Source organism: Apus apus, chromosome W (genome assembly GCF_020740795.1).
Source record: "Apus apus isolate bApuApu2 chromosome W, bApuApu2.pri.cur, whole genome shotgun sequence".
NCBI classification, from domain to species: domain Eukaryota; kingdom Metazoa; phylum Chordata; class Aves; order Apodiformes; family Apodidae; genus Apus; species Apus apus.
Window position 1 is genome coordinate 4,032,528 of NC_067311.1, and position 13,048 is coordinate 4,045,575.

The 13,048-nt window shown below is 46.5% G+C and overlaps 1 protein-coding gene across 3 annotated transcripts in view; it reads left to right on the plus strand.

Annotated features, from left to right (window-relative positions):
- The first annotated feature begins 1,259 nt into the window (after positions 1-1,259).
- LOC127395184 (arrestin domain-containing protein 3-like) overlaps positions 1,260-13,048 on the plus strand; it is a 39,339-nt gene continuing 27,550 nt past the window's right edge. For all 3 annotated transcript variants that reach the window (XM_051641746.1, XM_051641747.1, XM_051641745.1), the window contains exon 1: positions 1,260-2,378. In XM_051641746.1, coding sequence (XP_051497706.1) covers positions 2,099-2,378 — 280 coding nt within the window. In that variant the 5' untranslated portion in view covers positions 1,260-2,098. The remainder of the gene's footprint in view (positions 2,379-13,048) is intronic.

The window sequence follows — 13,048 nt, forward strand, 5'->3', positions numbered from 1 at the left end:
AACCAGTACATCTGATCACTCGGGATATCTTTTTAATTAACTCAGAACAGCAGCATATATAGAGAGGTTCAAAGATTGTAGATTTCTGCTCTGCATAGAAACCCAGATTTCCCAGAAATTTCAAGGGACTCCGTTCTATTTGTTTAAAAAAAACCAAACATCCAAGAAGTCTGAACTATGCCTGCAGCCCCAGAAATTGTTCTGAATTGCTGCTGTGCTACTGTTGCAGCAAAACTTAGATTTATCAGTGCTGTTCTCAACATATCCAATGTCTGAGAAGTACAGTTACCATTCACTGCATTTTCCACCAGACTATAATCCAGAAACTGCAAAGAGCTGTCTGCTGCCCAGTATGACAGATGATCGAGATTCCAACAGTCTGCATATTGCTCAAATCTAATATACTACAAGTTTGCTCACAAATTAAATAATCTTCCTAATAGCCTACTTGCATGAAATGCTTAGAACACATCCCACATCATGACAGCAGTCATACTATTCTGAAATTGTGTGTCCAAAAATGACTTAGCAAGAGACAGCGATTCTACTGAGAGAAGAAGGCAAGGTAGGCCTACACTGTCTGTAGATCATATATAATGACGGGGGGTGGGGGTGGGGGGGGGTGGTGTGTCACACCAGGAAACAAAAATGTTTTATCCATCTCCAACAAGCCTGGAATGGGCAAACCTAGCAAGTATATAAAATACATCACCTGTATTAAAAAAAAAATACATGAGAAAACACCATAATGCCATATCCAAAAGTATGTAAGAAGGTCCCCTTCCTTATCAACACACATACAAAAAACCCTCCGTATTAACATCCACTTGATTAGCAAGATTTGGATCTTTAAACTTTGCAGATCTTCGAGGACCTGCAGAAGGTAACTGCTGTGCACTTTAAATTCTGTGCAGATCCACACTGACAAAGGTACATGGTGACAATGAACCCAGAACTGGAAAGACAGGAATTGTGATCCTCCTGTCTAAACTCCATGAAAGGAAGGAATTTCTTGGATAAAGAATTGGCAGCACAGGGAAAAAAAGCACAACAGCAGCAGCAAACAAACCAGACCCCAACATAAGAAACTGTAGAACAATTATATTTAAAAGGATTAACATAGGAAAATTCATCTTGATAGAGATTTAAATGTTTACTTTTGCACAATGCCTCGCGTTTGTACCCTCTCCTCTCAGTGAAAACGACGGGTGCTGCTGGGGGCGGAGGGGGGAAGAGGGGGAAGGGTCGGGTCGGCAAAGGCGGCCGTGCCTCGCTCACCTTCCGGCTCTAGCCCGGTTCCCTGCCTACAACCTGCTCAGGACTAGTCGCTTCACAAACAAAAGCTTTGAGCGAGATCTGTAACTGAGCGACATGCCGAGCATTTCCCTGACAGAATCGTTACTATTTTTCCTGCTAGCCAGGCAACCCGTAGCTGAAGGGGAGAACCTGTGTCGGCCGCGGCCAGACTCCGGGGCCCGGTGCTCAACCACCCACCGCCTCATTTCAGCTGCCAGCTCCTTCCGAGACACCTCCCGGCCAGCCAACCAGGACACCCAGGCCGTGCTAGGCAACGAGAACGAGACGCCCGCCGGACAAGGAGCCCTCACACATCCCACCGTAGACGTTTTTCTCTTGGTTCCTCGGTACCTATCTCAACACCGCACTGCAGACTCACAGCGAAGCCCTAGCTTCACCAGGGAATACTCTGGCTTTCTACGCGCGACTGAAGCAATAACAAAAAAACCCCACACACCACAGAGAAAATACGCGCAAGCAACGGAGGAAACCGCCGCCATGACTCGACTCACGCATGCGCGGTGGGGTTGTTTTTCACAAAGCTGTTCTTAAAGTGAGCTGGCAGCGTGTTGTCTTTGTAAGGAGATCTTGGTGCTGGGCCGTTGTCGCTACTGTCACCACCAACTAAGTTGGGGGTATCTCAGTAATTCCGATGAAGCGTTTGTAGGGGACGCGCTGATCTTGTTGGCAAGCTCTTTGCGTGGCAGAAGCGTTCGGTGTAAAGTGAAGATCGCATTTTGTATGAGACCTTGCCTTTTTTTTTTTTTTTCCAGGTTTTTTTTTGATACACTTGTTATAAAATATGGTGCTGGGGAAGGTGAAGAGTTTGACTATAAGCTTTGACTGTCTCAATGACAGTAATATTCCCGTCTATTCTAGCGGGGACACAGTCGCAGGAAGGGTCAGTTTAGAAGTTACTGGGGAAATTAGAGTAAAATATCTTAAAATTCATGCAAGAGGGCATGCAAAAGTACGTTGGACTGAATCTAGAAATGCTGGATCCAACACTGCCTATACGCAAAGTTATACTGAAGAAGTAGAGTATTTTAACCATAAGGACGTTCTACTTGGGCATGAAAGAGGTAAGGTTTTCACTTATTCATTCGCTACATGCAGACATTTTCCCAGAAAAAGACATATCTTTGCATCGTCTTGGTTTATCCCTCTTCAATACGCAGTCTCGTAGAGTTCACTATTGCTAAAGATGAGGAAATGTCGGTTATGTTCTTAGGTTTTATTTTTGATTACTTGAACATTTGCTTAATGTTGCAAACGCGTGGAGGTGTTTTTCAAAGAACCCGCAAGCAGAACTTTCTTAAAATACCTGCCTTTTAACGGAGTCTTTTCATAAGGTTTTGCATTTTTTAAATACAATTGTTTTGATATGCAATGTCGTCTTTTTCTTAGTGATATTATTATCAGCATTTGTTTCTCTGTGGGGAAAATAACTGTTAAATCAAAACCAGATATGCAGTAAATTACTTTCTTGGTAGCATCCAATCGAATCATAAGTGTAATTAAAACATACCACTAGACTTTTGGACACATAATAAATACAGGTCTGACTTTCAGACTGGTATGCGAGGATTTTCAAGGTTGGTTCATTGTTGGTAGATAAAAGATTCTCTGGGCTTACTTTGATATGCTATCACCATCTCACATGTAATTTTCCATCTCTTCCTTTGTTTTAAACTAGCATACTTGTAAATTACTTTATTAAACTCCTGTATGGGGGACCCAGATGTAAAAATCTGTCTGAAAGGCCAAATAAGAATTCATGGTTGTACGATCAGAGCATTGCTTCCGAGCTGGGGGGTTCTGGGACCTGCAGTCAATGAAAACCTGATCTGCTCAGCGCCTACAAGAAACGGGAAGTGCCCTGCAAAATCCCTTATTTTGGGTACAGAAATGGGGTATTACATTGTGAACTGGATTGTGGGTCTTAAGTGTGGTAATCTACTGTTCGTATAGTTACGTTGTGAAATTATAAGGGACTCTAAGCTTGTTTGTTTGGGGCTTTTATGTTGGGTGATTTTTGTTTTGTTTTTGACGCCCCGCCCCCCACTCCGAAGTTTCCACCCTTTGTTAGAAGCGGTTCAATCCTGTTTAGGACCGATCCTGGGGAGAAGGGAGGGAGTAGTACTTCTCTCCGCAGATTGGTTGCACACGTCAGGTGGTGGTGATGACATAATTCCTAGCACAATAAAGGGTTAATACTGATAACGTAATTTGAGTCACGGTGTTTTGGTGTGTTGTTTTAAATATTGTCAACGTTTGAATCAGGTTCAACAACAACGCTCTCGGTCCCCTCCCCCTCCCACCCAGGTAGAGAAAGAGAGAGAGAAAATGAGAGAGATTTTAGTGGATTGAAAACTAAACTACACAGTTTTAATTAAACACTAATGATACAAGAAAATATGTACAATTATATACAAATGTGTACAGGAAATATACAAAACCCGTATTGCCTTCCCCCCACCCCCAGCAGCTCCCACAGCACTCTCCTTAGCTGTGAACAGTCCCGAAAAATCCCCGACTGCTGCTGAAGAAAGAGCAGAGTTATGAGGGTCAGGAGAGCTCAAGCCTAGGGATGGATGGTGATGGATGGATGGAGTCCTCCCCAGATGCTGGTCATGGACAGAAGAGAAGGGAAAAAGAAGCAGGAAGGAAGTTGTCTTCTGCGATCTCTGACCTTCCTCTGAGCTTACGTAGATATATGGAATGGAATATCTCTGGCCAATTTTGTTGTCTAATTCAGCCTCCCCTACAGGGGGGTCATATATCTCCCGGTAGTGCCTGAGCCGGCAGAGTAAAGACCCAGCAGCTAGAAAAACATTCCAGCTGTTATCAACCCAAGCTGGAACACTTTGCTGCTAGTTAAAAAAAAGCACACTGAAGGAAAAAAAAAATCAGTAAAAGGAAAAGTGGCTTCATCCTGGCCCAAACCAGGACATTCCACCCCTTATTCCATACCATATATTGCATATAGCCTCTATATTTTACCAAAGGTACTTTTTCCCCATCTGCAGTATGTAAAAGGTCTGACTGAGCAGGACCATCCCGATTGATGGATCCCCTGGTGTTAACTAACCAGGTGGCCTTTGCCAAATTTTTGTCCCAGTTTTTGAAAGTTCCACCACCCATTGCCTTCAGGGTAGCTTTCAACAAACCATTGTAGCTTTCAGTTTTCCCTGAGGCTTGTGCATAGTACGGGATACGGTAGATCCACTCAGTACCATGCTCTTTAGCCCAGTCAGTCACAAGACTGTTTTTGAAATAAGTCTTATTTTCTGACTCAGTTCTTTCTGGAGTGCCATGTCTCCACAAGATTTGTTTCTCAAGCCCCCGGATAGTATTCCTGGATGTGGCATGAGGCACAGGATACGTTTCCAATCATCCTGTACTTGTTTCCACCACTATAAGCACATGGTGCTTACCCAGGTGGGTCTGAGGCAGTGTAACATAGTCAACTTGCCAAGCCTCCCCGTACCTGTACTTGAACCACCTCCCCTCATACCACAAAGGTTTCAACCGTTTAGCCTGCTTAATTGCAGCGCATGTCTCACAGTCATGGATAACCTGCGCAATAGCATCCATGGTTAAGTCCATTTGTATGTTGCATCTCTGCCCTGATGACCTGAAGTGTCATGGGCCCATCGAGCCAGAAAGAGCTCACCCTTATGTTCCCAGTCTAAGTCTCTTTGGAACACTTGAGCAGCCTCATCTGCTCGTTGGTTGTGTCGATGTTCCTCAGTGGCTCGACTCAGAGGCACGTGTGCATCTACATGATGCACTTTTGCAACTAGTTTCTCTACCCGAGCTGCAATGTCTTTCCACAGCTCGGCAACCCAAATAGGTTTACCTTTTCACTGCTGCCACTGCTTTAGCCAACCCCACAAGGCATTTGCTGCCATCCACGAGTCAGTGTAGAGATAGAGTCTTGGCCACCCCTCTTGCTCGGCAATGTTCAAAGCCAGCTGGATGGCTTTGACCTCTGCAAACTGACTTGATTCACCTTCTCCTTCAGCTGCTTCTGCAACCAGTCGTGTAGGACTCCACACGGCAGCTTTCCACTTCCGGCGGTTCCCTACAAGACGACAGGAGCCATCGGTGAAAAGAGCAAATTGTTTCTCAGTCTCTGGTAGATGATCATATGGTGGAGCTTCTTGAGCCCGTCTCACCACTTCTTGTGGTGGCATTCCAAAGTGTGTTCCTTGTGGCCAGTTTGTAATTGTGTTGACAATACCTGGACAATTAGGTCTTCCTGCTCAAGCTCGCTAGGTGATTAAAGCAGTCCATTTACTCCAAGTCACATTGGTGGCATGATGGATAGAAGAAAGGTTACTCTTGAACATGAAGCTCAGTACTGGAATTCTCGGGGCCAGGAGGAGCTGCGCTTCAGTGCCGATCACTTCAGAAGCGGCTCTGACTCCTTCATATGCTCCAAGTATCTCCTTTTCAGTTGTCTTATAGTTGGCCTCGAAACCTCTGTAATTCTGGCTCCAGAATCCCAAGGGTCGACCTCGAGTCTCCCCTGATTCTTTCTGCCAGAGGCTCCAGGTAGGACCATTGTGCCCGGCTGCGGTGCAGGGCACATTTTTTATGTCTGGCCTTGTTCAAACTGGTCCAAGGGCCATTGCCTGCACAATCTCCTTTTTGATCTGCTCAAAAGCTTTCTGTTGGTCAGGACCCCATTTAAAGTCACTCTTCTTTTGGGTCACCTCATAGAGAGGTTTCACAATTTCACTGTAACATGGAATATATATTCTCCAGAAACCAACAGTCCCTAAATAGGTTTGAGTGTCCTTTTTAGTAGATGGTGGGGCCATAGCTGTTATTTTGTTAATCACGTCCATTGGGATCTGGCGACATCCATCTTGCCACCTGATTCCCAGGAACTGGCTCTCTTGTGAAGGTCCCTTGACTTTGCTTCTTTTTACAGCAAAAGCAGCATCCAGAAGACTTTGGATGATCTTTTTACCTTTCTCAAAGACTTCTTCTGGCATGTCGCCCCACACAATGATGTCATCAATGTACTGCAGGTGGTCTGGAGCTCTGCCCTTCTCTAGTGTAGTGTGGATGAGTCCATGGCAAAAGGTTGTGCTTTGTTTCCACCTCTGGGGCAGTCAATTCCAGGTGTACTGGACTCCCCTCCAGGTGAAAGGAAACTGTGACCTGCATTCTGGTGCTAGAGGAATAGAGAAAAAGGCATGAGCAATGTCAATAGTTGCATACCACCTGGCTGCTTTTGACTCCAGCTCCTACTGAAGTTCTAGCATGTTCAGCACAGCAGCACTGGGTGGTGATGTAAGCTCATTCAGGTCACGATAGTCCACTGTCAGCCTCCACTCACCATCAGGCTTTTGCACTGGCCAAATAGGACTGTTGAAAGGTGAGTCCTGCTGATCACTCCTTGGCTTTCCAGTTGCCGGATCAGCTTATGGATGGGGATCACAGAGTCTCTGTTGGTGCAATATTGCTGTCTATGCACCGTTGAAGTGGCAATTGGCACCTGCTGGTCTTCAGCCTTTAGGAACCCCACTAGAGAAGAGTCATCTGAAAGGCCAGACAAAGTATGCAGCTGTTCAGCGTCTCCATAGTGTTGTGCTTTGAAAGCCACTTCATGCACAGTTGCTCTTGGATCATCCTCAAAGCACCCCATGAAGGAGAATATATGGGCATGTGCTGCTGGTACAGCCTGTGCAAACCTCCGGAACATTTGTGTGTCGCACTGAACATCATCAGGATTTGTAAGTCCATCTTTGTCTTAGATCATGTCTCGCACAGCTGTTTCTCTCAAATACGTGATGGCTTTCCGAAGAGTGAGTGTTCTGCTTTGGTGCCATTCGATGTCACCCTTGTGGGGGTATCTCTCCCTTACATCTGAAAGAAGTTGTCCCACAGGGTGGTAGTTCCCATCTTACTACCAAGTGCTCTATCAATACCAGCATCTCTGGCCAGGGATCCCATCTGCTTGGCTTCTCTCTCGTCCATATTATAGGTTTCAGCCCCACTATCAAAGCATCGGAGCAACCAAGGAAGAATTCCCTCTCCATCAGTGTGGGTGACATCCTTTCTCATGAGGCACAGTTCCTTCATAGAGAAAGGCTGGACAAAGTCACCGTCATCATCTGATTGAGGTGGCCCTGCTGTTTTACCTGCTTGAGTGTGGCCTGATTTTTTACCTGTTTGAGAGGTACCTGCTCCATCACCTGATTTAGAATTGTCTTCTTCCTCAATTTCGGTCTCTGTCGTTGCCTGAAGAAACTCTGGATGACTCAGACGGGAGTGGGTAAAAAGGGAGGAGCGTTTTGCCTTTGCTTTGCTCCTGGTCACAGGATGAAGTAGTTTGATTCGCAAGGGAGTGGACTTTATCTTTGTATAAGCAGTTGTTTTTGTAGCAGCACTTGTAGAAGTTTTTGTAGTAGTACCAGGGGTGGTCTCATCAGCAGTGGTGTTGGCAGCATCACGGGTGGCAGCAGCATTGCTTGTGGGGGATTTGCAGTGAGTGGAGCAACACCTCATCCTTTGTATCCACAATACATTATAAACATTTAGCAGAAGCATCCCTACTGCAACAGTGCTATTCAGATCAAGAGCTGGGAGATTCAGCCCAAAAGAGAATGGAGAGGTGAAATTGAACCTGGTACTGGCATTACCAACATGGACCTTTCCGTTCACTTTAGGATTTAGCCATTTCGGTGAAGCCACTGAGGAGAGGAACACCAGAGCGAGGGATCGTGCTGATGGACGTTTTCTGCAGCGGCTAAACCACAAGGAAACCCTCGGCAAAACCGAGGAAGAGAAGGCGAGAGAGAGAAACGGGAGGGAGTCAGTAGGAGGCTGGGTTAGACAGACAGCAAAATTGGCCAGAGATATTCCATTCCATATATCTACGTAAGCTCAGAGGAAGGTCAGAGATCGCAGAAGACAACTTCCTTCCTGCTTCTCCTTCCCTTCTCTTCCGTCCATGGCCAGTGTCCAGGGAGGGCTCCATCCATCACTGTTGACCCTTAGGCTCAAGCTCTCCTGACCCTCATAACTCTCCGCTTTCTCCAGCAGCAGTCTGGGATTCTTCAGGACTATTCAAAGCTCAGGGGAGTGCTGTGGGAGTTGCTGAGGGTGGGGGGAGGCAAGAGGCTTTTGCACATACCTGAACATATCTGTATATAATTGTATATATATTTTCTTATATCATTAGTGTTTAATTAAAACTGTGTAGTTTAGTTTTCAATCCAGCCAAGTCTCTCTCTTTTTCTCTCTCTCCTTCCCTACCTGGGTGGGAGGGGGAGGGGACCGAGAACATTGTTGTCAAACCTGAGTCAATCTGTGACACGAGGCAATAAGGAAAGCTAAGGCCTCCTTGGAACTAAATCTTGCTAGTGAGGTCAAATACAATAGAAAGGGTTTCTTCAAATACATTGCAGATAGAACTAACACTAGAGGCAATATAGGCCCGCTGCTGAATGAAGTGGGTGTCCTGGTGACAGAGGATATAAAGAAGGCAGAGGTACTGAATGCCTTCTTTGCCTCTGTCTTTACTGATGCAGACTCTTCCCAGGAGCCCCAGATCCCTAAAGCCCCAGAAGAAGTCAAGATGAAGGAGGAGTTTGCTTTGGTAGATGAGGATTGGGTTAGGCATCAGTTAAGCAATCTGGGCATCCATAAATCGATGGGTCTGGATGGAATACACCCGCAGGTGCTGAGGGAACTGGCGGAGGTCATTGATAGGCCACTCTCCATCATCTTTGGTAAGTCGTGGGGAACAGGAGAGGTGTCTGAGGACTGGAGGATAGCAAATGTCACTCCAGTCTACAAGAAGGGCAAGAAGGAGGACCCGGGTAACTATAGACCGGTCAGCCTCACCTCCATCCCTGGAAAGGTGATGGAACAACTTGTCCTTGGCACTATCTCTAGGCATATCAAGGATGAGGGGGTCATTAAGAGCAGTCAACATGGTTTTGCCAAGGGGAAGTCATGTTTGACCAACCTTATAGCCTTCTATGAGGAAGTAACTAGGTGGATAGATGATGGTAGTGCAGTAGATGTGGTTTATCTTGATTTCAGTAAAGCATTTGACACTGTCTCCCACAGCATCCTCGTAGATAAGCTAAGGAAGTGTGGTCTTGATGGTCAAGTAGTGAGGTGGATCATGAACTGGTTGAAAGGAAGAAGTCAGAGAGTTGTGGTCAATGGCACAAAATCTAGTTGGAGGTGGATGACTAGTGGAGTCCCTCAGGGGTTGGTACTGGGACCGGTACTATTCAATATTTTCATCAACGACCTGGATGGGGGAACAGAATGTACCCTTAGCAAGTTTGCAGATGACACCAAGCTGGGAGGAGTGGCTGACACACCAGAAGGCTGTGCTCCCATTCAGCGAGACCTGGACAGGCTGGAGAGTTGGGCGGGGAGAAACTTGATGAAATTCAACAAGGGCAAGTGTAGAGTCTTGCACCTGGGGAAGAACAACCCCATGTACCAGTACAGGTTGGGGGCTGACCTGCTGGAGAGCAGTGTAGCAGAAAGGGACCTGGGGGTCCTGGTGGACCGGAGGATGACCATGAGCCAGCAATGTGCCCTTGTAGCCAAGAAGGTCAATGGCATCCTGGGGTGTATTAGAAAGGGTGTGGTTAGTAGGTCAAGGGAGGTTCTCCTCCCTCTCTATTCTGCCTTGGTGAGGCCACATCTGGAATATTGTGTCCAGTTCTGGGCCCCTCAGTTCAAGAAGGACAGGGAACTGCTTGAAAGAGTCCAGCGCAGAGCCACAAAAATGATCAAGGGAGTGGAACATCTCCTTTATGAGGAAAGGCTGAGGGGGCTGGGTCTCTTTAGCTTGGAGGAGACTGAGGGGCAACCTCATCAATGTTTACAAATATGTTAAGGGCGAGTGTCTGGAGGACGGAGCCAGACTTTTTTCAGTGATGTCCAGTGATAAGACAAGGGACAATGGGTGCAAACTGGAACATAAGAGGTTCCTCGTAAACACCAGAAAAAACTTATTTACTGTCAGTGTGACAGAGCACTGGAACAGGCTCTTCAGAGAGGTTGTGGAGTCTCCTTCGCTGGAGACGTTCAAAACCCGCCTAGACGCGTTCCTGTGTGATGTACTCTAGGTGATCCTGCCCTGTCAGGGGGGTTGGACTGGATGATCTTTCGAGGTCCCTTCCAACCCCTAGGATTCTGTGATTCGTACTGTAACTGTACATATAGAGTGCCTCCATAAAGATCAGTATCATAAACCCTAGGATTGCTGGGCTGGTAATTATACAGTTAATTATGGCCACAGTTCTGTCGATAAACCATAAAACAATCACAAGAGCAGCTACACAGAGCAGTATGCTCTCAGTTGCATACCACATGTACATTTGCTTGTACGTTTGGAACAATGTCCAGCAGATTCATTGCAAAAAGTGTCTGTTCAGTTTTCAATCTGTCATGAAATTTAGCAGAACTGTTGCCCATTGCTATCTGAGGGATTCCTCGAACAGAGAGGGAATTTTGACTACTCCCAATTAATGAAAATGTGTAATCTGGGCTTAAAATCGAGCCCCACATTGGCTGCCAATAAATTGTCACCATTTGACTCGGTTTGACAACAAAAGAAAATATATACAATTTTGTACAATTATGTTCAGGTAGTGTGCAAACCCCTATTGCCTCCCCCCACCCCCAGCAACTCCCACATCACTCTCCTTAGCTGCGAACAGTCCTGAACTGCTGCTGCAGAAAGCACAGAGTTATGAGGGTCAGGAGAGCTCAAGCCTAGGGGTCGACTGTGATGGATGGACAGAGTCCTCCCTGGATGCTGGCCATGGACGGAAGAGAAAGGAAGCGGAAGCAGGAAGGAAGTTGTCTTCTGCAATCTCTGACCTTCCTCTGAGCTTACGTAGATATATGGAATGGAATATCTCTGGCCACTTTTGCCGTGTGTCTCATTCAGCCTCCTACGAGGGGGGTCATATATCTCCCCGTAGTGTCTGAGTCAGCAGAGTAAAGATTGTGACCTTGAAGACCCAGCAGTTAGAAAAACAGTCCAGCTGTTATCAGCCCAAGCTGGGACACTTTGCTACTAGTTCAAAGAAAGCTTACTGAAGGAAAAAAGTAATTAGTAAAAGGAAAAATAGCTTCATCCTGGCTCAAACCAGGACAACAGCAAAGAGAGAACCAGGGAGAATCTCCATCCCTTATTGGATGCGGATGGGAACATGGCAACCAGGGATGAAGAAAAGGCTGAGATGCTTAATGCCTTCTTTGCCTCCATCTTCAATAGTCAGACCAGCTGCCCTCAGGGCATTCGACCTCCTGAGATGGAATATAAGGATGTAGAGCAGAACAACCCCCCCCCACAATCCATGAGGATGCAGTCAGAGACTTGCTGCAGCACCTAGATACTCAAAAGTCTATGGGGCCAGATGGGATTCACCCAAAGGTACTGAGAGTGCTGGCAGAGGAGATCGCCAAGACTCTCTGTCATCTACCAACAGTCCTGGATAACAGGGGAGGTCCTAGACGACTGGAGGTTTGCCAATGTGACACCCATCTGTAAGAAGGGCCCAAGGAAGGATCCTGGGAGCTACAGGCCTGTCAGCCTGACCTCAGTACCAGGGAAAATCATGGAGAGGCTCATCTCGAGTGCACTCACACGGCAAGTGAAGGACAGCCATGGGATCAGGCCAGCCAGCATGGGTTCAGGAAGGGCAGGTCCTGCTTGACTAACCTGATCTCCTTCTATGATCAGGTGACCTGCCTGGTGGATGAGGGAAGAGCTGTGGACGTTGTCTATCTGGACTTTGGAAAGGCCTTTGACACCGTCTCTCACAGCATTCTCCTAGAGAAGCTGGTGGCTCATGGCATAGACAGGTACACTCTCTGCTGGGTAAAAAACTGGCTGGCTGAGCCCAGAGAGTTGTAGTGAATGGGGTTGGATTCAGCTGGTGGCTGGTCACCAGTGGTGTCCCCCAGGGCTCAGTTTTGGGTCCAGTCTTGTTCAATATATTTATCAATGATCTGGATGAGGGGATTGAGTGCACCCTCAGTAAGTTTGCATGCCGAGGTCCAGTTTCCGCGGCAAGCCGGGAAAGAACATGACACACCAGTATGATGTAGATTCAGTCCATGTTTATTAGGCTGCGTGCAGATTATATAGTCTTAGGACAGCGTGTACGCCACCCACGTGGCAGAGCAAGGTTTTTGAGTGGTTAGTGCACACTGTTTACATGTCCCCATTCCCCTTTTAATTGGTCCCAACTCCAAACCCTTTGTCCAGCCCCCCATCCTGTTTACCACACTACCCGACTGCTGTACGTCATCTTCACTATCTAGTTCCCACAGAATGGCCTTCACTGTTTCTCTTGTTATCTAAAGTTTCTCATAATCATCACTAACTAGTTCCCACAGAATGGCCTTCACTGTTTCTCTTGTTATCTAAAGTTTCTCATAACCATTCAGCACAGCTAGGGCCCCAACATCTCCCCCTCTTCTTTCAAATACAGCATTCGCTGTATTCTGCATACTATCTTGTAAGCATCGCAATAAACAAGGTAAGCAAACAAGTATAATAAGTATAAACACACCTACTACTAAAACCTGATGCAAAATACTAACTACCCATGGTCCCAACAATAAACAAATACACATATGACATTTTTACAACACGTCTTGATGACTGTCGTCGGACTATACGGCTGCAATGTCCAAGGTCTTTAAAACAGTCAAGCCGTCGATTCAAGATGGCGTTGCTCCCGTGGTC